General features: G+C 44.0%; 1 protein-coding gene and 1 pseudogene across 7 annotated transcripts in view; one reads left to right on the top strand and one right to left on the bottom strand.

The window, feature by feature from the left end:
- The window catches only part of PAPOLA (poly(A) polymerase alpha), a 61,762-nt gene extending 37,825 nt beyond the window's left edge, over window positions 1-23,937 (bottom strand). For all 7 annotated transcript variants that reach the window (XM_070412716.1, XM_070412744.1, XM_070412735.1 and 4 more), the window contains exons 1-4: window positions 23,725-23,937; window positions 4,777-4,950; window positions 4,100-4,166; window positions 1,520-1,601 (exon numbers count right to left, since the gene is read on the bottom strand). In XM_070412716.1, the coding sequence (XP_070268817.1) occupies window positions 1,520-1,601; window positions 4,100-4,166; window positions 4,777-4,950; window positions 23,725-23,732 (331 nt within the window). In that variant the 5' untranslated portion in view covers window positions 23,733-23,937. The remainder of the gene's footprint in view (window positions 1-1,519; window positions 1,602-4,099; window positions 4,167-4,776; window positions 4,951-23,724) is intronic.
- Window positions 7,546-8,128, top strand: LOC139008959 (large ribosomal subunit protein eL19-like; annotated as a pseudogene).
- Window positions 23,938-25,441: the final 1,504 nt, after the last annotated feature.

The following is a 25,441-nucleotide window of genomic DNA, read 5'->3' as shown; positions in this document are numbered from 1 at the left end:
GTGACAGGGTGCAGCGCCCCAACCCCCTGATCCGCCCTGCTCTGTGTGTGACAGGGGGCGGTGCCCCAGCTTCCCTATCGGCCCTACTCTGTGTGTGACAGGGGGGAGCTCCCCAACCCCCTGACGGGCCTTGCTCTGTGTGTGACAGGGTACAGAGCCCCAACCCCCCTGATAGGCCCTGCTCTGTGAGTGACAGGGGGTGGTGCCGCAACCTCCCCATCGACCCTGCCTTGAGTGTGACAGGGGGCGGTGCTCCAACCCCCCAATTGGCCCTACCCTGAGCGTGACTGAGGGTGGCATCGCAACCTCCTGATCCGCCCTGCTCTGTGCATGACGGGGCAGCGCCCCAACTCCCCAATAGGCCCTGCTCTGAGCCTGACCAGGGGCTGCACCTAGGGATTGGGCCTGCCCTCTGGCACCCGGGAGCAGGTCATTATCTCCCGAGGGGTCCCAGACTGCAAGAGGGCACAGGCTGGGACGGGGGACCCTCCCCCCACCCCCAGTGCACAAATTTTTGTGCACCGGGCCTCTAGTCTATAATAAAAGGGTAATGTGCTAATTAGACCAGACATCTTCCAGATGTCTTTCCTGATGAAGCCGGGGCCAGAGGCAAGTCAGCCCAGGTCCCAGGTGCCTGTGGGTGGTCTGAGGGAAGCCAGCCCGTGTCCTAGGTGCCTGCTGGTGGCCAGAGGAGGGAATACTGGGTCCCGGGTGCCAGAGGGAAGCCAGTGCTGGCAGCTGGGGGATGGAAAGCCTACTCTTGCACAAATTTTTGTGCATCGGGCCTCTAGTAAAAATATATAAACAAACAAAAAATGTGTTTGTCTTTACGCAGCTTTAAAGAAAAAGAGTACTGAGAAATAAATAAGATAATGAAGACCAAAAACGTATTTGTGACATGCTCAATAAAAAGAAAAGGTTCAACATATGTTCTCTACCATGACAACATTTTTATTGTATATTTATATGCACAGAGGAAAAAAGTGTCAATAAGAAATATTGACAATGATTGTCAATGGCTACAGATAAACATTTTTATTTATTTTTCTTACCTGTATTTTACAACTATAATAAAAGCATGAGGAAAAGAAAACCCATAGTATTTTTAAAACACTGGTTCATATTTGTTCTGATTTTCAGCCTGATATTCTTCAGGCAGAAGAAATGACATAGAGAGCAGCACTATTCAAAAGAACCCTCCAACGAGGAAACTGTTCTGTGTCTGCACTTTCCAATATGATAGCCACTAGCCATACGTGGATATTCGACACTTAAAATGTGGCTACTTCCACTGAGGAACCTAATTTAAAATTTACGGTAATACAGTATTGGACAGTGCAGGTGTAGAATGCATATTTTATTTCTTTCTCCATACCAAATTTAGGCTCCTTGAAGTGTTCTCTTTAATGCAAATGTAAGCTGTTTGATACAACACAAACAACGAAGATGGATATCTCATTATAATTTTTTAAGAACTAAAAAAGTTATTCCTTCTCAAAATAATTAAAACAATCTTTACCTTTTGTGTGTACTCCTAATCTGTAAGATCCAAATGTAAAAATTTTTCCTCCAACATTTTCAATTACAGATTGTGGAAGATTCTGTTGAAACAAACAAAAAATGGTCATTTTCCCAGTGGAACACAGAGAAAACTATCCTAATATATAAAAACTCTGGGTTGTAACAACCAGTCACGACCAAGGTTCAACTAACCGGAAATCAGTGCGGTGCCCCTAAGGGGGCTGCGAATCAGGACCAGAGAGAGGCCTGAAGAGAGAAGCAGGGACTGATCCGTTGCCTCTGTGGCAGCTTTTGATCATCACTTGCCTCTCTCTTTCTCTCCCAGTCTGGCCAGCAGCCACACCTCCATTTCTCTCCAGGCCTCCACCGGAGCTGATCAGCCTTTCTGATCAGTTGGGGGCAAGATCAGGCCAGCAGGGGAGGGAAGTTGGGGGTGAGATCAGGCTGGCAGGGGAGGGCAGTTGGGGGCAACCAGTCCAGCAGGGGAGGGCAGTTAGGGGCGATCAGGAAGGCAGAGGGGTTAGGGCAGCTGTGGGCAAACTACGGCCCGCGGGCCGGATCCAGCCCCTTTGAAATGAATAAAACTAAAAAAAAAAAAAAAGACCGTACCCTTTTATGTAATGATGTTTACTTTGAATTTATATTAGTTCACACAAACACTCCATCCATGATTTTGTTCCGGCCCTCCAGTCCAGTTTAAGAACCCATTGTGGCCCTCGAGTCAAAAAGTTTGCCCACCCCTGGGTTAGGGGCAATCAGGCAGGCAGGCAGAGGTAGTTAGAGGTGATCAGGCAGGCAGGCAAGCAGTTAGGAGCCAGTGGTCCCAGATTGCGAGATGGATATGTCCGACTAGCAGTCAGACATCCCCCAAGGGGTCCCCAATTGGAGAGGGTGCAGGCTGGGCTGAGGGAACCCCCTCCCCCCCACTCCGTGCATGAATTTCGTGCACCAGGCCACTAGTTTCAAATAAGACTGTATATTAAAAAGTAAGATTTCAGTGCAAAGTTATATAGAGGGTAAACAAGCTTATAAGCTCTACAAAATACCAGGCCTTCATAGATCAACCTAATCTGAAATTCAAGCAACATTCAACTTTTCATGAGTGTTCTTCTGTGAAGATCCTTATTATTTTAGAATCTTGCCACATTTCTGGAAACTGCTTTAAAGACTATGGTAAAGGAGATCATGTGATTACGCAGGAGCAATGAATCAGCTTTTATTCATGACAAAGATGCTGCATAAATCATTGCTTATATTCAATGATTATACCAAATATTCCATAGTACATTAAAATATAATTTATCAGATCAAAGTGACTGACTTTGAGGCCTATACTGCTCCATAATGACTTAGTTGTTTTGATTTTCTAGACCAGTGGTCAGCAAACTGCGGCTCGCGAACCACATGCAGCTCTTTGGCCCATTCAGTTTGACTCTTCCACAAAATACCACGTGCGGGCGTGCACGTACAGTGTGACCAAAACTTCGTGGCCCATGCGCAGAAGTCGGTATTTTGTGGAAGAGCCACACTCAAGGGGCCAAAGAGCCGCATGTGGCTCGTGAGCCACAGTTTGCCGACCACTGGTCCTAGACTTTGGTGGATAATTCTGAGCAGAACTAAACTTACTGATGGTTTCTTTGAATAGAAACACCAGAAACAGGAGAAAGGAAAGCATTACAAGTCATCTTTGCTTTAAAAAAAAAAAAAAAAAGAATATTTTCTTAAATGGGTCAAATGAATTCCACACACCATTCTAAGAATACATTTCCTTTATCAGAAGCCCAGTCATGGGTTCCTCAGTGTGTGTATGATTTTTCATAATTAAGGATTAGGAACTCAGGGAATATTATTTTAAAAAAAATATTTACTTTGAGAGTCTAACACCTGAAAACCTAAAAAATGCTCATTGTTGTAGGATTCCTTAGAAGGTAACAAGACTCAAATATTTAATATACATTTTTAAAGCACTTTTCCAGGGATATATCTACTATTTCAGTAAAGCATGTAAGTAATTAGTCATTTTCAGCTTTGAAATGTTGCAACCAAAAAGTGCTTATAAAAAATAAAACATGTTTAGAAATTACTGAATTCACTTCTTTTACCTGCTTTCAAAATAATTAGGAACAAAATATAAAATTACTAGAAGCCTGTTGCATAAAGATTCGCGCAATAGGCCTTCCTTACCCTGGCTGCTGGCACCAGTTTTCCTCCAGCAGGCCTTTGGTCCGGCCGCAGCAGAAAAGCCAAGCCTCGAGGCTAGGCATTTCCCCTCCGGCCGCAGCAAGGCTTGGCTTCACCCCTCCGGCCGCAGTGAGGTTTGGCTTCTCCACTGCAGCCGCAGCGGAGATGCCAAGCCTCTTCAGTCTTCAGTCTTTGCTCCGCACCTGTGTATGCAAATTAACCACCACCTTTGTTGGGTTAATTTGCATTGTTGCTCTGATTGGCTAGTGGACATAGCAGTGACACCAATTTGCATGTTTCTCTTTATTAGTGTAGATGTTATCAAGACTAAATCTACTTAAACAAGAACCACTATGTTCTTTGGCAAATTACTTCATATGCAAGTAAGTCAACTTACCTTGCTTTCACTGATTTCTCGTATCCACTCTTTTACCAGGTTATTTAATTTTCCCAAAATTAAAATCCTGTTGATAGAGCAAATATCAATCAGCAAATCATTTGTTATTCTAAATCATCTCTCTATATAAAAGGCTAATATGCAAAGTGTCCGCTCAAGAGTTTGACCAGGAGTTTGATCGCTCGCTCACTATGACATGCAATGACCACCAGGGGGTGGCATGGAATGAAGGCAGGCCCTGGCAGCAGCTGGCAGGAAGGCCTCAGCCCTGATCTCTGGCCAGGCCTACCAACCCTACCCGTGCACAAATTTCATGAATCGGGCCTCTAGTTACTTATTAAACTGCAACAGTTTTCAAAAGGTGGCTTCCTAAATTTAAAAGTTTATAAGTTATCAGAAAGTAAGTGTATAGTAGTTAACAATAAGTAGGCATTCCTCTTTCTCTTGACAATTCTGTACTAAAATAATCAATAGCCTAAAAAAAAAAATCAAAATATAGGGAATGCAGCTCTATGTAAATATAGGGAATGCAGCTCTATGTAAAAGTTTTTTCCTAAATATCACCCTTGTCTGAAACAGAGATAGACAGAAGAATAATTCAGACTTTCTGAGTCAAGAATGCCTCAAAATTAGTCTGCTATGTTAATAAGAAATTATAAATTTTTATATATATTTACCTGCGCTGCAGTTCCTCTTCTTCTTCAAAAACCCCATAGGGTTTCAGAGTCTCAATTAGTTTCTGTGTAAGCAGGCAGTCGGTCTCCTTGGGGGCTGCTAAGCTGATAGGAGAGGTAATGCCATAGTGCTTCTGTGGCGGCTGTGTTTGCTGTGATCCCTGCGTTGTAACTGGACTACAAATGAAATGGGATAAAATTACTGTCAAAAAATTTCTACAATGAGCCCTAGCTGGTTTGGCTCAGTGGATAGAGCGTCAGGCTGTGGACTGAAGGGTCCCGAGTTCGATTCCAGTCAAGGGCACATGCCCGGGTTGCAGGCTCAACCCCCAGTAGGGGGCATGCAGGAGGCAGCCAATCAATGATTCTCTCTCATCACTGATGTTTCTCTCTCTCCCTTCCTCTCTGAAATCAATAAAAAAAATTTTTTTTAATTTCTACAATTTAACCCAAATTGTCATGACTAGAAAAAAATGTCAGTAAGACACATTTCTAAACATAGCTGGTACCCTGCAATACCCTAAAACCCAAGACACTTTTATTTCTAAAAGACCTTTTACTTGCCTTACAACAAAAGTAAGTGAGCAAATGAAAACATTATTTCTCCTCCCACTCCAAGGAGTTTCACTTTGTTACTACCTAAATATCTAAAATTATAGGTAAGAATCCAGATCAAATATACTGTTAAAAAAAGTGCAATCTGGAATAACAGAAAACAGAGAAATTTTACTCCTTAAAAAGAAGCCTCGCCCAGCCAGAGTGACACAGTTGAGCATTATCCTGTGCGCCAAAAGTTGAAGGTTAGATTCCTGATCAGGGCACATGCCTGGGTTTCAGATATGATTCCCAGGGAAATGTGTGCAGAAGGCAACAGATTGATGTCTCCGTGTCTGTCTGTCTGTCTGTCTGTCTCTCTCTCTCTCTCTCTCTCTCTCTCTCTCTCTCCATCCCCCTCCTCACCCCCCCAGCATGTCCTCGGGTGAAGGTTTTTTAAAAAGAGCCAAAATCTGTTATTTCTGAAGCAATGCCAAACATACTACAAAAACACTATTTAACAATACAGGAGATTCCCCAAATGCAGCTTAACATCTGACTCACAATGAATAAAACTCTTAAATGAACAGGGCATATAACATAAACATAACTTGGGAGGGGGGGGACTATATTCACACTAAGCTTGTTACAGATTTTTAGTAAGAGATATACACCTCAACAACGATGCTAGTCTAAAAGTTTTTTGCATTTTAAAAGAAATAAAGATTTTTACAACTAATAGGGTTTTGATATAGCATGCTTTAAAACATACAAAATCAGTTGGGGACTAAGGGAAGAACCAAACATCTGGATCATTTATTTCTTCCAAATTCTATTCTTTAACAAATAAAGTATTTGTTTTACACACACATACACACACATTTCTATTTTAAGTTCTAAATACACACTTCATTTTTAAAGTGCAATAATCTACTTAAGCAGTAACAGGCCAAATCCAAGAACCCTAGGTCAGTGGTCGGCAAACTGCGGCCCCTTGAGTGTGGCTCTTCCACAAAATACCACATATGGGTGCGCATGTACAGTGCGATTGAAACTTCATGGCCACACTCAAGGGGCCAAAGAGCCGCATGTGGCTCACGAGCCACAGTTTGCCGACCACTGCCCTAGGTAGGTAAGTTCCATAATACATTTACTGCCTATCCACTGGGTCCTGGTTTATACTGTGACTACACTGTTTTGTATTTTGTCTTCTGAAAATCAACATAGACCTAAGAATGCCAGGAAGCCCATACTGCTTGTTAATAATTAGGCAGTGGGCTGTATCATCTAAACAATGTATCGAGATCAAGTCAGAAATTGTCTCAATTTTAACAGGTTTTACAGTAACATTTACTAAGTAAATATCAGATTTATTATCTCTTGCAGCAGTTAATTCCTGTCTGATCACTTCCTCCTACTCCTTTAATCTAAATTGCATATTTTTTACAAGGCTGTGATGCTAATTCAGAGCTGGGGATTGACATGAGCACCAAGCACTACTGAAGACTAAATATCTTAAAGTTCTACTTTTCAAATTTATGTAGTTATCGCCTATGATTAAAATATACAAATTAACTTAAGTTTAAGCGCATTCAAAATGTCTTGATTAATATTACATATTTTCATCAACCTCCATGACTTCTGGTAATGGCATTCAAAACTGTCTACAAGTCTACTCTCAACTCTGCTGCAATCTGATAAAAGAGAAAAAACAGGCCTATTTTTCTCTGGTTTCATTTCTGCCACTAGTTATACTATTCTTGGTAAGTTTTATCTCTATGGATTTATAATAGAATTTATTGTATCTCTTTAGATGGCAAGCTAGGAATATTGAAACTATGACACATGTGACATTAAGGCGTTATCCAAACATAGAACATTTTTTTAACACAATACTCAAAGAAAGTTCCATCTGCATACAAGCATAACCAATGAACACAGTAGGGGGAGTGAGGGTTTGTGCTGGGGGTCGGGAGAGGGCAGGGAGAGATTAATGGGGGGGAAAGGAGACATATGTAATACTTTGAATAATAAAGAATTTTTTTTTAAAAAGTAAGAAAGAAAGCTCCATCCTTTCCCCATACTAGGCTGTCCAAGACCTGACTCTAATTAGGATATTTAGGTATTTAGAATAGCAACGTTTTTGTACAATTAGCACAGTAGACTCCTTATTACAGCTAGACATTTGTTTCAAAAGTTTAGACATCCAGCTTTCCTTTCACCACTACAGTAGCAGCCATGAGTATGCTGAGGCTTCAAAAGGGTTTGTCTCCAGTGTCCTCTGCTGTGGCAAAAAGAAGACTGGACTCCAATGAGACCAATGAAATTGCCAATGCCAACTCAAGTCAGCAGATTTGGAAGCTGATCAAAGATGGGCTAATCATCCAAAAGCTTGTGACTGTCCATTCCCAGGCTCAATGCCAGAAAAACATCTTGGCCCACAGGAAGGGCAGGCATGCGGGCACAGGTAAGTGTAAGGGTACTGCCGATGCTCAAATGTCTGACAAAGTAACCTGGATGAGGAGGATGAGAATTCTTTGCAGCTACTTAGAAGACACCGTGAATCTAAGAAGATTGACAGCCACATGTACCACTGCCTGTACCTGAAAGTGAAGGGTAATGTGTTCAAAAACAAGCAGATTCTCAGGGGACACATCCACAAGCTGAAGGCAGACAAGGCTCACGAGAAGCTTCTGGCTGACCAGGCCAAGGCCTGCAGGTCTAAGACCAAGGAAGCAGCAAGCACTGCGAAGAGTGGCTGTAGGCCAAGAAAGAAGAAGTCATCAAGACTCTGCCCAAGGAGGAAGAGAACAAGAAATAAAGTGTCACCTTTCTTAGCTACACATAGTGGCTTTGGCAATTGCATTAATCATTTAATGAACATAGCTTTCAACTACCAAAAAAAGAGAAAAGTTTAGGCATCAAGTCCTGGTCAGTGTGCTCAGTGGTTAGACCTTCAGCCTGTGCACCAGGGGTTGGTGGGTTTGATTCTTGGTCAAGGACACACACCTGGATTGCAGGTTCAATCCCGAGCCCTAGTTAGAGCACGTGCCAGAGGCAACCAATCAATGTGTCTCCAAAATCGATTTTTCTCTCTCCTGCGTGCTCTCTCTCTCTCTCCCTCCCTCCTTCCCACTATCTCTAAAAAAATAAAAATAAATTAATAGGAAAAATCTCCTCGGGTGAGGATTAACAAAAACAAAAAAGGTTTAGGCATCCAATTTACCAATACATACACTCTGAAATATCAAGTACACTAATTACAAAGCTAACTCAAAGAGTGCAAGTTCCCATGACTTGTGAACTGCAGTTTGGTAGCCAGACATTCAAACAAAGTATGATCAATCTTTGGATATATTATTACTGATAATTATTCCTATTACAAGTCAGTGAAGAATGTTTAAAATACTCAAATGGGCTCTGACCGGTTTGGCTCAGTGGATAGAGCATCGGCCTGCGGACCAAGGGGTCTCAGGTTCGATTCCATTCAAGGGCATGTACCTTGGTTGCGGGCATATCTCCAGTGGGGGGTGTGCTGGAGGGAGCTGATTGATGTTCCTCTCTCATCGATGTTTCTAACTCTCTATCCCTCTCCCTTCCTCGCAATAAAAAAATCAAGAAAATATATTTTAAAAAATAAAAAAAATACTCAAATGGTTTTGGTATATATAGTAAAATTTAAATTCCAGACGCCAAAATATATTTCAAAACATTTAAGAAATTATAGCTATTGCAAAATGTTAAAGAAGATAAACACAATTTTCAGAACCACATTTAAGCAAGACACAAATCCCAAAAGCCATACACAAAACAGATTTGCCTAAATGAAAATATTCTCAACTTTTTTTTTTTTTAAATATATATATTTTATTGATTTTTTACAGAGAGAAAGGGTGAGAGATAGAGAGTTAGAAACATCGATGAGAGAGAAACATCGATCAGCCGCCTCTTGCACATCTCCTACTGGGGATGTGCCCGCAACCCAGGTACATGCCCTTGACCGGAATCGAACCCGGGACCTTTCAGTCCGCAGGCCGACGCTCTATCCACTGAGCCAAACCGGTTTCGGCTATTCTCAACTTTTATATAGCAACAATACATCATAAACAAAGATAAAGCAGACCAAGATGGCGGCGTAGGTAAACACCGGAGACTGCTGCCGCAAACAACCATTTCAAAGATACAACTAAAAGACGGAACGGACATCACCCAGAACCACAGGAAGGCTGGCTGAAGAGAGACTCTACAACTAGAAGGAAAGAGAACAGCAAACCGAGGCTCAGAAGAGGCGCAGTGTGGAAAATACAAAGGTACCGAGGTGCGCGCGAAAGCGGGCTGGTGGCTGAGGGCGCGGTTGTCGTTTTCGGTCAGGAGTGAGTCTCAGACTCTGGGCTCCAGATCCGGGCGAGTCTCTAGGGACCCAGACTCAAACGGGAGAAGCGGGATCCAGCATCAGTTGGAACCTGAGGGCAGCTTTCTCTCCGAGGTTTGCAGCGGCTGCCGGGGTTCTGAGAAGCAGAGCCTCTGGGAACGGGACTGAGAGCGGCCATAACTGCTCCCTCCGCCCGCCCTGTTGATCCCGCCCCGCCCAAAGCCTGCGCACAGCCATTTGCCGATCGCCTCAGGCAAAGGCTGGATTAGCACCTCCCCAGAAGGCAGACGTTTTCTACACAGCTGATTCCTACAGCCAGTCGGCCTGGTGGTCAAATCCCTCTAGTGTTAACTACAACAATTAAGGCTTGGCTAGAACAAGACTGCGCACAAAGACCACAAGGGGGTGCACCAAGAAAGCATAAAAGATGCGGAGACAAAAAAACATGTGACAGAAATGGAGGATATGGAGCTAAGAATCGCAATTTTGAGGGCTTGCTATAAACTTGTGCAGAGCCTCACGAAAACTAATGAGACCCTCGATGCTACGATAAAGAAATTAGAAAGTAAGCATACACGGACTGAAATAAAGAATATTATACCAAATAGCAGACCAGGGAGCACAAGAATCAAACCAAAGATTTGACAAAAAACACCCAACTGGAAAAGCAAAATGAAAAAAGAATCCGAAAGTGTGAAGATAGTGTAAGGAGCCTCTGGGACAGCTTCAAGCGCACTAATATCAGAATAATAGGGGTGCCAGAAGATGAGAGACAGCAAGATATTGAAAACCTATTTGAAGAAATAATGGCAGAAAACTTCCCCCACCTGGTGAAAGAAATGGACTTACAGGTCCAAGAAGCGAAGAGAACCCCAAACAAAAGGAATCCAAAGAGGACCACACCAAGACACATCATCATTAAAATGCCAAGAGCAAAAGACAAAGAGAGAATCTTAAAAGCAGCAAGAGAAAGAGACTCAATTACCTACAAGGGAATACCCATACGACTGTCAGCTGATTTCTCAACAGAAACTTTGTAGGCCAGAAGGGAATGGCAAGAAATATTCAAAGCACTGAATACCAAGAACCTACAACCAAGATTACTTTATCCAGCAAAGCTATCATTCAGAATTGAAGGTCAGATAAAGAGCTTCACAGATAAGGAAAAGCTAAAGGACTTCATCACCACTAAACCAGTACTATACGAAATGCTGAAAGGTTTCCTTTAAGAGGAAGAAGAAAAAGGTAAAGATACAAATTGTGAACAACAAACATGCATCTATCAACAAGTGAATCTAAGAATCAAGTGAATAAATAATCTGATGTACAGAATGAACTGGTGATTACAATGAATCAGGGACATAGAAGGGGAATGGACTGACTATTCTTGGGGGTGGGGGGAAAGGGGAATGGGAGATGCGGGAAGAGAATGGACAAAAATCGTGCACCTATGGATGAGGACAGTGGGTGGGGAGTGATGGCGGAGGGTGGGGCGGGAACTGGGAGAAGGGGAGTTATGGGAAAAAAAGAGGAACAAATGTAATCAGAACAATAAAGATTTAATTAAAAAAAAACAACAGTAAAGATAAAGTTAAATAAAATAAAATACTTTTCCCCAAAAAAAAAAAAAAAAACAACAAAAAAAAACAAAGATAAAGCAAATAAGTGAGGAAAATACATGCAACCTCTGCCAAAATAGTAATGTTATAAATACGTGCGCACACAGTTTCCTTGCATATCAGGAAAACAAATCAAGACAACCATTTTCTGCCGGACTGGAGAAAAACAAAGTTGATGGATAGCTGATAAAAATTAAAAACTTATTATGTAGGGGAACTAAATGGTGATGGTTGGAGAATTGACTTGAGGTGGTGAACACACAACAAGTGTACAGATGATGTATTATAAATTGTACACCTGAAACGCAGATAATTTTATTAACCAATGTTACCCCAATAAATTCCACAAAAAAGTTTTTGTATTTTGTTTTTTTTAAAGAATAAGGTAGTTATTATGTGTAAGTTGCACAGATACATGCCCACAATGTCAGGTAAAAGGCTGTTGAATATAATTATGATAAAAGCTACTATTTATTGAAACATATTACAGATTATGTATGAAGCACTTTATATTATTCCCAACTGTTCCTAACAATTCTATTAACTCTCTCCACTTAACAGGTGAAGAAAATTAGAGAAAAAGAAAAGAATTACCTAAATTCACTGAACTATGGTACCACGCATCTGATTATAATTATAACCTCTATGTATAGAGGCTAGAGCAGGGGTGGGCAAACGTTTTGACTTGAGAGCCACAATGGGTTCTTAAACTGGACCGGAGGGCCGAAACAAAAGCATGGATGGAGTGTTTGTGTGAACTAATATAAATTCAAAGTAAACATCATTACATAAAAGGGTACGGTCTTTTTTTCCTTCTAATTCTACTAACCACCATTAAATTAAGCTAGTGACAGTAAGAGACTAAAATCATCACTTGGCAAAAAGGTAGACCAAATGCTCAATTTAAAACAATTAAGTAGCTAAAAACCAAGTTTATGCTAATCAAATGCATTATTTTAAAGAAGTAAGATTTTAAAAATAAGTTTTTCGGTGCAGTACTTATTAGAAACTAGAGGCCCGGTGCACAAAAATTTGTGCACTGGGGGGGGGGGGGGGGGGAATTCCCTCAGCCCGGCCTGTGCCCTCTTGCAGTCTGGGACCCTTTGCGGGATGTCCACCTGCTGGCTTAGGCCCACTCCCCAGGGGATCGGGCCTAAGCTGGGAGTCAGACATCCCTCTGGCAGTCCGGGAGCCCTCGGGGGATGTCCACTTGCCAGCAGGGAGCAGGCCTAAACTGCAGTCGGACATCCTTAGCGCTGCTGAGGAGGCAGGAGAGGTTCCCGCCACCACCGCTGTACTGGCAGCCGTCAGCCTGGCTTGTTGCTGAGCAGAGCTCCCCCTGTGGGAGCTCACTGACCACCAGGGGGCAGCTCCTGCATTGAGCATCTGCCCCCTGGTGGTCAGTGTGTGTCATACTGACCAGTCATTCCCAGTGATTCTACTGTTAGGGTCAATTTGAATATTACCCTTTTATTATATAGGAAAGAGGCCTTGTGCATGGTGGGGGCCAGCTGGTTTTTCCTGAAGGGTACCCTGGATCAGGGTGGGGGTCCTGCTGGGGTGCTTGGCCAGCCTGGGTGAGGGGCTGATGGCTTTTTGCAGGCTGGCCACACCCCCTTCAGGGGGGACCCTCATCCCATGGGGGTGTGGCCAGCCTGGGTGAGAGGCTGAGGGCCGTTTTCAGGCTGGCCACGCCCCCCAGTGACCCAAGCTCCCAGCATCTCCTTTTTTTCTTTTTCTTTTTTTCTGGAATTTATTTATATTCTATAATTGAGCAGAAGCCACAGCCCGGCTGGAAGCAGGTATCTGGGATTTATTTATCTTCTATCATTGAAACTTTGTAGCCTTGAGCTGAGCCCAGGGCCAGCCAGGGCAGGTGGAAAGCTTGGCTTCCTCCATCGCTGGAGGCAACCCAAGCCTCCTGCTCGCTCCAGCTCTGTGGCCACCGCCATCTTAGTTGGGTTAATTTGCATACTCGCTCCTGATTGGCTGGTGGGTGTGGCTTGTGGGTGTAGCAGAGTGGTAGCGTGACGGAGTGATGGTTAATTTGGATCTTTCTGTTTTATTAGTGTACAAAACAAATACAGGCCTGGCTGGTGTGGTTCAGTGATTGAGCATCGAACCACAAAGAAGAAGAGGTCACCAGTTTAATTCTGATCAAGGCACATGCCCAGGTTTCAGGCTCAATCCCTAGCAGGGGGCATGCAGAAGGCAACCAATCGATGGTTCCCTCTCATAAATGTTTCTATCTCTCTATCCTTCTCCCTTCCTCTCTCTCTAAAATCAATAAAAACATATTTTGGGGGGAAAAAGAATGAAAGAAAGAAGCCCGGCAGGTGTGCCTCAGTGTTTGAGCATTGACCTATGAACAGGAGGTCAGGGTTTGATTACCGGTCAGGGTACATCCCTGTGCTGTAGGCTCCATCCCTGGTGGGGGCATGGAGGAGGCATCCAATCAATGATTCTCTCCTATTGATGTTTCTATCTCTCTCTCCCTCTGCCTTTCTCTCTGAAATAATAAAAATATACTTAAAAAGAAATAGCAAATATAAGCAACATCATGCTTTATTAACCACTCCAGAAAACTGCTAAGGCATCCAAAGTGATCCAACTTCATCAATCCAATTTTCCTAAAATCACCTTTTTCTCATTTAACTCATTTTTGCCAAAAAGTATCCTATATAATAAAAAGGTAATATGCAAATTGACCCTAACGGCGGAATGACCAGTCACTATGATGACGCACAGTGACCACCAGGGGCAAACGCTCAACATAGGAGCTGCCCCCTGGTGGTCAGTGCATTTCCACAGGGGGAGCACCGCTCAGCCAGAAGCCGGCTCATGGCTGGCCAGCACAGTGGCAGTGGCGGAAGCCTCTCCTCTGTGGCAGCACTAAGCCATTAGTTGGAAATCCCCCAAGGGCTCCTGGGCTGCCAGAGGGATGTCTGACTGCCAGCTTAGGCCCGATCCCCTGGAGGAGTGGGCCTAAGCCGGCAGGTGGACATCCTCGAGGGGTCCTGGACTGCAAGAGGGTGCAGGCCGGGCTGAGGGACCCCTGAGTGCACAAATTTTCATGCACTTGGCCTCTAGTAGTATAATAAATACTTAAGCTGAAATTTACTGAACTCCTAAATACATGTGAAAGACAACTTTAAAATCAGTAATACAAAGACAAAGTCTGTTCTCAGTGACATCTCAAATTTGGTCTGAGATTCAGACCCTTAACAGATAGCTTGGGGCGGGAGCTGGCTATGAGGGGTCAATGGGTGAAAAAAAGAGTACAAATGTAAGACTTTCAACAATAAATATTAAAACACACACACATGCAAAGTAAAAGCTTAAAATAAATATTACAGAAACAAAAAAATCAACACAAGGAAAAAATGAGAGGTGTGCCCTCTAAATCAGTGGTCGCCAACCTTTCAGACCTCACAGACCACCAGTTGGCGACCACTGCTCTAAATGACAGGAAAGGAGGGAGGAAAGTGAGGTCTAGGTAGATGACTAATATGAAAGAAAAGCACAACATGCCCTAACTGGTTTGGTTCAGTGGATAGAGCATTGGCCTGCGGACTGAAGGGTCCCAGGTTTGATTCTGGTCAAGGGCATGTACCTTGGTTGCGGGCACATCCCCAGTGGGGGGTGTACAGGAGGCAGCTGATTGATGTTTCTCTCTCATCGATGTTTCTGACTCTCTATCCTCTCCCTTTCCCCACTGTAAAAAAATCAATGGAATATATTTTTTTAAAAAAAGAAAGAAAAGCACAACACATCAACAATGATGCTTTCCAAATAGTAAATGTTTAGTACCTTTGCATCCCAATCTAAACAAAGCTCATACTACTGATGAATTCCTTCCTGCCTCCTCATTTTAGGCATTTGGTATATGCCAGTGATGGTGAACCTATGACACACGTGGCAGAGGTGACATGCGAACTCATTTTTTCGGTTGATTTTTCTTTGTTAAATGGCATTTAAATATATAAAATAAATATCAAAAATATAAGTCTTTGTTTTACTATGGTTGCAAATATCAAAAAATTTCTATATATGACACGGCACCAGAGTTAAGTTAGGGTTTTTCAAAATGCTGACACGCCGAGCTCAAAAGGTTCGCCATCACTGGTATATGCTGTGGCCCATGGTATTAACAGGCTCAACTGCCTCAGAGTAAGCAGCTACCAGCCAACAGAAAACACTTTATCATTTCTTTGTAGTTTTTAGTCAGTCAAGTTAAAACTGAAAGCCTGATATTCTTCTTTGGAAGCAATCAGACAAATCACAATAATTTATTTAATGTATCAATACATCACAGTATAATCTGTTGTTTAAAGGCCTTAAACATAATGTGCCCATTCAGATTAAGCAGGAAAAATAGGATACTGGACAGAAAAGAAATAGGGATCTCTCTAATCTATGTGAATGTGCATTAAATATTAATTTTTTAGCAGAAATATTACATAGGTTAACATATTTTAATTTTACTAACAGCTTAGAGTTAGCATATAGCCAAGACAATGCATTCACACACTATGAAATTATTCTAAGGATGGCTAATTTGCCTGCCATGTGTTCTGTGTAAGTGGTACTAAAATAAATACATTTAGAACCTAATTGTATCTTCTTAAAATTTGTATTCCACGTGGATCATTCAGCTAATATTTAGAAAGCAGGAGAAGTTCAGCCACAGATGAACTAAGTTTATGCTGAAGGAGAATAAATTATGATGAATCCCAAGGCCAAACTTTGTAAATTTAATATTAATTTTGCAGAGAAAGGTACTTGTACTTCAATTATAACAATGGCCAGATTATTTTTCCTTTCTTCCAACTGCCCCTTTGTTCTCTCTCCAAAAGGGTCTTCAAAAGAAATGCATACCTCTCTCTTCAAAGAATGTTTGGAAAACGTAGGTATAAAAGGACTTTTAATTTTTAGAAAGACAAATTATTATTGAGTTATTCCCCATTAAAGACTTCTAAGACACACATTTCCTATCACTGACCAATATTTAATACTGACATGATTATTAGAAGTACAAAACCAGACAAACCACAGCACTCCTGAATCAATCTGCCAAGAACATTTTGAATGAAACATAAAGAGACTCTGAAAAAGTATAAAAATGTATTGCAAAGAAATAGTCAAAACTATAGTAATGCATAGTATTATTCACAATAACTCCAGGAAATGTAATTTAGAGGTCACTGATGACCAAGATGTCAGGAATATTATTCATAACCCCAAACTATAAAAACCACTATAAACTGCAAGAAGCTGGTTTGTGGGCAAAATATAGAGGAAATATGAATTTGAAAGACAATTTTGTGACAGAAGAGGAAGAAAGTAAAGATATGTTTAAAAATAACAACAACTATATTTTCTTTTCCCAGACTTAAATTTCCACAAATAAAAATGCTATACAATTCTGGAGAGCTGCAATCCAAAGATTAAAAAGTGACAAACACCTTTCCACCGAAGGCAGTGGTCACAAAATGGACTTTGTAACTGGTAAATCTACACATAGCTTTAAATAAAAGTCACGAAAAATACATACTAATATCTTAAATTCTATGTTATACTTTCACGTATACCATAAGTATATAACAAATGTTACCATAAAAAATTTTAATATTCAAATGTTCTAAAAACAACTTGATATTGAAATTTAGTTCTATTAAGACATGTAAACAGACTCCACCTGAGCTGATCAAACAGTTCCCAACAAGGTTCACAGGCAATGTGGTACAGTACTAGAATGAGAATGGAACATGGCACCCAGTGTTGAATTAAGGCCCAATCTACAACTCAGCACCCTTAGTTCTTTGGACAAGAACTACTTTGAGCCTCAATTTAACCAACTTTAAGGAAAACTAATGTCTCCTCCAATGCTGTTATTTTGCTAACTGTAAACTGAGACTGTGCAATTACTTAAAAGGTGGTGAATATTCAAAACAATAAACAGATAGAATAACAGACATGCGTCCCTCCCACCAGAGAGAGAGAGAAATAGCTAATAATCCAAATGGCCTCATTTTGCCTGCGAGTCGTCTTTATAAACTTGCCTACATGCAAGTGAAGGTGAAATTTAATTGTAATGTTAAAGATGGCTTAGCTACCAAAGAATATAATGTTCTAATGAATCAAACATTTTAAAGATTATATATAATCAAGTCAAGAAGCTTTTGCCTAAGCAACGGTGGGAGTTATGGGGACTAGAACTGAATGTATATATACATATAAGCCAAATGACCGAAACAACAGAATGACCGGAACAACCAGTCGCTATGAATGCGTACTGCAGCAGCCAACTGGCCCGATCGGGGCCCCGACTGGCCCCCACACCATGATCGGGAGTGGGGCCAGCTGGCCAACTGCCTGCGGCCCCTCCCCCCAGCCAACCTCCCGCATGCCCCCCGTCCCCCCAACTGGCCCGGCACAATTAGCCCCCATCGGGGCGGGCCGGCCAGACCCCACCCATGCACCAATTCGTGCACCGGGCCTCCAGTAGGTTCATAAATGTACTCAACTCAAATACCTTCGCTCCCAACTTCTCCATGAAAAAGCATAAACTGAAAACATGCTTAAAGTAAAATACCACAGTTTAAAACCATGACTAATATTCAGCAAACAATTCATTACACAATCTCCAAATCCTAAAACCTGTGAATCAAAATTTCTCACTTAGCCCAGCCAGAGTGGCTCAGTGGTTGAGCATCGACCTAGGAACTAAGAGGTAATATAAATTTGAAAGACAGATTTATATTTATTTTCTTAAATAAAGAAAAAATGTCTTTAAATCATGTGTCCTTTCCTCCACACTATGTTAAAAAACCACCAGAGTCCTAACCAATTTGGCTCAGTGGACAGAGCATCTGCCTGCAGACTGAAGGGTCCCAGGTTCGATTCCAGTCAAGGGCATGTACCTGGGTTGCGGGTACATCCCCAGCAAGAGGCAGTTGATTGATGTTTCTCTCTCATCGATGTTTCTAACTCTCTATCGCTCTCCCTTCCTCTCTGTGAAAAATCAATAAAATATATTTTTTTAAAAAACAAAACCCACCAGAGCTGCTGCACTGACACCACCATTAAAAATAGCAGCTTGAGGCAGTTGTTAGCTGTTACTATACAACAATAAATCTCAAACTTTCTGGTCTTAGGATGATTTTATAACTTTTAAAATTTACTGAGGACCCCAAAGAGCTTTTGTTTATATGGATTTTGTCTCCCCGTATTTACTGCATTGGAAATGATAAACCGGGAAATTTCTTTAATGTTTACTCATTTAAGTAACAAGAAATCCATCACATCCTATCTAATAAAGAGGGAATATGCTAATTGACCCTCACGCTGTTGCAAAGATGGCGGCACCCACAGCCAATAAGGAGGGAATATGCTAATTGACTGTCATGCCTTCAAGGTGGCGATGCTCAGCCCTCAGCCCCACCAGGGGCGCCTGCCTCCGGAGTCCCCCAGTACCCTCAGCCCCACAGCCGCCCAGGGCCGGCCCGTGGTGCAGGCAAGCCTTGGCTGTCGGTTGCCCAGCCACCCAGGGCCGGCCCGAGGTGCAGGTAACCAGGGCCGGCTGAGTCTTGCACTGCCAGCAGTGGCAGCAGCAGAGGTGTGATGGGGTAGCACCTTCCCCTGACCACCAGGTCACCTCCTACCCCTTAGGGCTCCTGGACTGTGAGAGGGGGCAGGCTACGCTGAGGGCCCGCCCCCTTCCAGTGCATGAATTTTCATGCACTGGGCCTCTAGTGTTAACATAAATAACTTAAAAAAAAAATAACTGCTTCCCAAAACAAAAATTGTTAGAAGCATGACACTGTTTTACATTTTGCAAATCTCTTTAATTCTGGCTTAATCAGAGACAGCTGGATTCCCTTATTTGTTTCTGCATTCAATCTCTTTCAATAAGCTGTTTTTGTAGACACATAAGAAAACCTGTCATCATACCATTATAACTGGAGAAGAGTATTTTAGTAACCTTTCAAATAATTGTGGATATTCTTCTTAGATACTACACCAAAACTCCACAAGTGATTATTTCATTCATATTATAGTATGAAAGCTGAAACCAGATCAATAAACCCTTTGTACTTTGTTGCATTAAAATCCATTGGTCTACCTTGCACTTTGAATGTACCTTTTACCCACAAGTGATTTTATTCTATCACTAGAGGCCAGTGCACGAGAACTGTTCATTGGGGTAGAGGGTCCCTCAGCCTGGCCTGTGACCTCTCGCAGTCCGGGACCACTCGCTCCTTACCGCCCACCTGCAATGGAGGCGAGAGAGGCTCCCACCACTGCTGCTGTGCTTGCCAGCCATGAACCCGACTTCTGGCTGAGCAGCGCTCCCCCTGTGGGAGCACACTGACCACGAGGGGGCAGCTCCTGCGTTGAGCATCTGCCCCTGGTGGTCAGTGAGAGTTATAACGACTGGTCGTTCTGCCATTCAGTCGATTTGCATATTATGCTTTTATTATATAGGATGATTGGTGATTTGAAATATGTGGGCTCACTGAATTATACATATTTTCCAGATGCTGACACATTATTACACACTATCCAAAAAACTATACAAATTAATATCACCACTAATCAAATTAGAGACATGTTTAATTGTTGAGAGGCTATCAAGCATTACAATGGCAAAACCATGCTTTCCAAAATTCTAATTTTGGCTTGAAAGCTCAAATTTTATCATTGACCACAAATACTATGTTATATTCCTTAAAGAGGCAGGCTCACTTCATTTTCAAGTAAATGCTGAATAGTCAAGTATGACTACCCACAGTACATCACTTGTTTTTTTTTTTTTAGGTAAAAATAGAGCTTCATAAGAAAAGCACTAGTTTAGTGCTTCACAAATCAAACAATCATACATGTGTCCTTCTCAAAACAGCCATTCTACTTTTTAAATATATATTTTATTAATTTTTTAGAGAGAGGAAGGGAGAGAGAGAGAGAGTCAGAAACATCGATGAGAGAGAAACATCGATTCAGCTGCCTCCTGCACACTCCCCACTGGGGATATGCCCGCAACCAAGGTACATGCCCTTGACCGGAATCGAACCTGGGACCCTTCAGTCCGCAGGCCGACGCTCTATCCACTGAGCCAAACCAGTTAGGGCGCCATTCTACTTTTTAGATACAGCTTTATGTGTAATTCCCATTTTATCACAGAATGTTTAAAAGACAAACTCAAAGATCAACATTTAATAAAACTAACATTACTGATTCATCAAGGACTTTTAATAAACTTGTATACAGTGAAGAAATACGACTACTACTAGCACAATGCTAACTCTGCCTTGATTCGTCCTAAGCCCTGAATAGTATTAGCCATCATTTCTTTTGCACCATTGGTGCAAGTGTCAGTAGAATATAAAAACATATCTCAGTACTGTTATGAAATAGTTTGGATTTTATGTACTCCTTGAAAGGATCTCAGGAACTCCCACACCCCAAGGCTTCTTCGGGTCACTCCGTGAACCACTGCTACAAACAATATTAGTATCCACCAACATGTTCCAGTTCAACTGATGACCACATCAAACTACTCCAATCCCTTTTGGTGACAACCCCACAAATATTTGTGAGGAAAGTTATTATATTCCCCAAGTCTCTTCTAAATATCAGCAATCGGAATATAGTTTCCATCAGGGCATTATACTCTGTATTAATGCAGTGGTTCTCAACAAAAAGATTTTGCCCCAGAGTACATATGGCAACATCTAGTGTTTTTTTAGTTATCACTACTAGGAAGATGGGAAGGTGGGGCTGCTGAAGCCTAGCAGGTAGAGGGGCAGGAATGCTGTCATACACTCTACAGTACACAGGACAGCCCCATGAGAGATTATGCAGCCCAAAATGTGAGAAACTCCATTAATGAACCTCATTACCATCAAAACTGTTGGAAGCTTCCATCACCATGGCTCTTAAATCATATGAACCTTTCAAAATTATATATGCAGCCAAACCGGTTTGGCTCAGTGGATAGAGCATCGGCCTGCGGACTGAAGGGTCCCAGGTTCGATTCCGGTCAAGGGCATGTACCTTGGTTGCAGGCGCATCCCCAGTGGGGGGCGTGCAGGAAGCAGCTAATCGATCTCTCATCGATGTTTCTAACTCTCTATCCCTCAACCCTTCTTCTCTGTAAAAAAAAAATCAATAAAAATATTTTTAAAAAATTATATATGCAATTATGTATGGTTTTTAGATAAAATATGGGCTTGTTCACAATGTTGTATAATGACCTAAACTTTAATAATTTATTTTGATTTGGTCCAGTCTGACAAATTTAACAGGACAGGCATACCCAAAATTAAAGTGAAAGTCAAACCTAATATACCCTAGAAATCACAATTCAAAACTTCAAAGGAACAAAAATTAAAGACAGCTGACAACAGAACATGAAAAACAAAGCAAATTAATGAGGGAAAGGGTCTATCTAACTAGGCAGACTTGGTCTTTTTTTTTGTACACTTCGGGTTAAAAATGAGATGGCTAGCTAATGAAAAATTTGCCATATTGTTGACATTTCAAGAAGCACACTGGAAAGACAATAACCCGGTATAAATTTGCTGTCTTGACTCTGTCTTCCATCTTATACATTTGAACTACTGTTTAAGAATTTGAAGCACCTAGGTTTTCAAAGGAAATGTACACATCCCTCCTCAAAGGAAGTTTGGGAAACGTAGGTATAAATGGACTTTCACTTTCTAGAAAGACAATTACTTGAGCTATTTCCTCATTAAAGTCTTTTAGTGCATACATTTCCTATCACTGATCCATTTTTAAATACAGACAAGATTACCAGAAACAGAAGTCCCTTTTCAAAAGCAGCAACAAAATGTGAGCTAACACAAAGAAGTCACATGGCATCACTGCAAACATTTAGGTTTATTGTAATTGCTGCTGAACGGAAAAAGGCCACAAAAATCTTGCTCAGACAGGGTTCTCCTGGTGCCTCTTTTCACCGTTCTATGAAAGGATGAATCAATTAGGAATCCTGCAGATTCTAAGATCTTAGGTCTGTATATTTAATTAAACTAACAGATATTCTCATTACAGAAATATGTTGCTAAGCCTCTTGACAAAATGACAAGAGTGTGTGAAAAAAAAGGAGTATGGAATTCCTTTTGAAACGATTGTGTAAAAAGCAGATGTCTTTAAAGCCTGTGTCAAAGTTAGAGCCTCACCTGTAAGAGACACGCACACACATACAGGGTGAGGGGACAGCAGATTCGCAGTTGTTTGTATGGAACACAATAGTTAATAAATAATAATACAAAAATAAACTGTTTCTCATACAACCCTAAACCTACTTTTGCCCCACCCTAAGTGAAACTGTAAAACTATCATCGATAGGTGCAAAAAAGAAACTGTCTTTACTTAAAAAACAAAAACCTGATGTGCTACCATAGGTGTCTAGAAACCATTACTTTGCATTGAAGTAAAAATTAGAGTGTCAAGGACATACTTCGTTTTGGAGCTACAAAGAAACCACCTCCCTCCCTCCCCCGTCTGACAGGGGCACTCCACTCTGAAATGCAGTCTCACTATTTAGGCCTCAACGCGGCTGTATAAACGCAGAAAACAAGCTGATGTAACCTTTCTATCCCAACGACGATCTCTAAAATGACATCTCCTTTCAGTGAGAAAGGGGAAACTTTCTAAAAGTGTGAAATGCAGGCCTAGTCAGATTCCAAGGCACCAAGGGGACGGCTGTCGGTCTACAATCCGAAAAACACAAAGTATCGGGAAGAGGTGGCGGGAGGAGGACGCGTGTTGCAATTCGCGTGCAAATCCCATCAAAACAAACCGGGGCGAGCGAGCGACGCGGAAGCTGGCGCGTGTCGGAGGGCACCCCGGCTGGCGCCCGGCTCCGGGCGGCGGAAAGGCGGGGGAGGAGGGGGTCGAACCGCGGGGCTCCACGCTCCAAGCCGGGCTTTGAACCAGCGCTCCAGCAGCCTCCGACGTGGAAGGGGGTTCATGCTGGAGCCCGGCTTGGGCATCCGGGACGCGCGGAGGGAGGCCGGGAGTGGGAGCAGCAAAATGCTCCGGGAGGCGCGCGCAGACCCGCGGCGAGCAGGGCCCCCCTTCCCCGCCGGACCCCGCTCGGGTTGTGTTTGGGTCCCGGGGCCGCGGCGGGGAAGCGGGAGTAGCGGGGCTGGGTTCCCGGCTCTCCCGGAAGGGGAAGGCCCCGGCCCGCCGGCGACCGAGGCCAGGAAGGGGTGGGGGAAGTGGGGCCCGAGCACCAGGGGAAGTGCGGCAGCGGGCGGGTGAGGAAACAGGAAGCACCCCAGTCCCGCCGACCTCCCCCCGCGGGGCGAGAGCCGGGCCCGCGCGCCACCCTCCCCTCCGGCCCCGACGCCCCCAAGGCCCCGCCAGCATGCGAAAGGAAACAGAACACAAATGACTTACAACGGCATCGTCTCCTGCGCCGGCACCGCCCAGTCACTTCCCCCCCGCAACCGCCGCCGCTGCCGCCCTGGGCATGATCCACTGAGGCGGGAGGGAGGGGGGGGCCTGCCGCAGCCCAGGGTCCAACCCCACTCCCGCACCCGCTCCCGCCGCTTTAAGCGCTTCTCCTCCTTCCCCCTCGTCCTAACATGGCGCCCGAGCGCTACCACAGCAACGTTCTAGAACCGCTGACGCCGCCACGCACGCCGGGCGCGCGCCTGCGCAGAGGCCACCCGGCGCCGTGAAGTCTCACGGGAAAGGTAGTTCGTGAGGCGGCGGAGGGCCGGGCAATTTCCGCCGCAATTAGCATATTCCCACCCGCCTCCGCGAGGAGTGCGGTTCGTCTGAGGGAGCGGGAGGTCAGTCCAGAGGGGATGCTCCCGTGACCGACGCGGGCGACGGGGCCCGGACGGCGCGAGGAAGGGTTCGGAGAGATCCCGGGACCGCGAGGGGCCGCTTCCGGCGCATTGTGAGGTCCCGCGATTCTCGGCGCCTGAGGTCGCGGCGCCGGTGGGGGCGCTTGGAGGGGAGCGAGGCGCCCACGGGTCGAGCGCGGGGTGCAGGACGTGGCCACGTGGGTGGGTGCCTTGGGGTTGCAACGCGTTACCCAGCGGCTTCCTCCTGCTGTGCAGTCAGACTCGGCCTCATCCCTGTGGAAAGTGGTCGTGCGGAGTGGGGTGCAGAGGTGTCTGGGGGACCCACCTTCTAGCCGGAAGTACCTGGAGCTGGCGAACGTCGGCTCTTAAGTCCTCGGATGCCCCTGGGCGGGCTCCTGAGAAGTGTTTATTGAATGAAGAAGTTCGCAGGGCAGGGCGGGGACCGCCCCTTCGGTAACGCGAGCTCATTGCACCCCGCAACCACCGACGGGGCATGCTGTCGCTCGGGACAACATTGGGCAGCGGCGACCGTCGGCCTTTTAAGTGGGTCTTGGAGCTGTGGCGGGCGGATCTCTCCTGTTAAATCCGCTCAGTTTCCCCGAGGGTGGCTGTGTGACCCGACCCTAGCCTCTCCCTAGGGTGGGGCCTGGAGCCTTCCCTCCCGCCCCCAGCAAGAGGGTGAGGAACGCAGCCTGAGCCATGCTCCACTCGGATCTGCCTCCCATCTTCACGCTGGTGGGTGCAAGGGCGGGGCAGGCAGGAGCCAGAGGCCGGGAAGTTGAAGTTTTAAATTCCTTGTCCCCCAGAACAGTGGTTCTCAGCCTTCTGGCCCTTTAAATACAGTTCCTCATGTGGTGACCCAACCATAAAATTATTTTCGTTGCTACTTCATAACTGTAATGTCGCTACTGTTATGAATCGTAATGTAAATATCTGATATGCAGGATGGTCTTAGGCGACACCAGTGAAAGGGTCATTCGACCGCCAAAGGGATCACGACCCACAGGTTGAGAACCGCTGCCCCAGAAGATCCAGTCGGGCTAGCATGTCGGGACTGACGGCTCCGTGGGAAAATGCAGAGTCCAAACCGCCATCCACTGTGACCGCGTGGGGCTCTGGCGCGCTCGGCTGGAGGAAGGGATGTAACCGCCAAGCTCACACGGATTTCCGCGATCTTGGTACAAACTAAGGAGTGTGAGCTGCCTCACTGATGGCATTTCATATCGTTTCGGATGTGCGGCATTAGAGACAGCATCGGGAACGTTCACTTCACCGGTTCCTTTTTACATTTTTTTTAAGTG

The sequence above is a fragment of the Myotis yumanensis genome, unplaced genomic scaffold (assembly GCF_028538775.1).
Source record: "Myotis yumanensis isolate MYYU_CA2020_CCGP unplaced genomic scaffold, mMyoYum1.0.hap1 SCAF_1, whole genome shotgun sequence".
NCBI classification, from domain to species: domain Eukaryota; kingdom Metazoa; phylum Chordata; class Mammalia; order Chiroptera; family Vespertilionidae; genus Myotis; species Myotis yumanensis.
The sequence above is the reverse complement of the archived record's forward strand: the minus strand, read 5'-3'. Positions and strand labels throughout refer to the sequence as shown.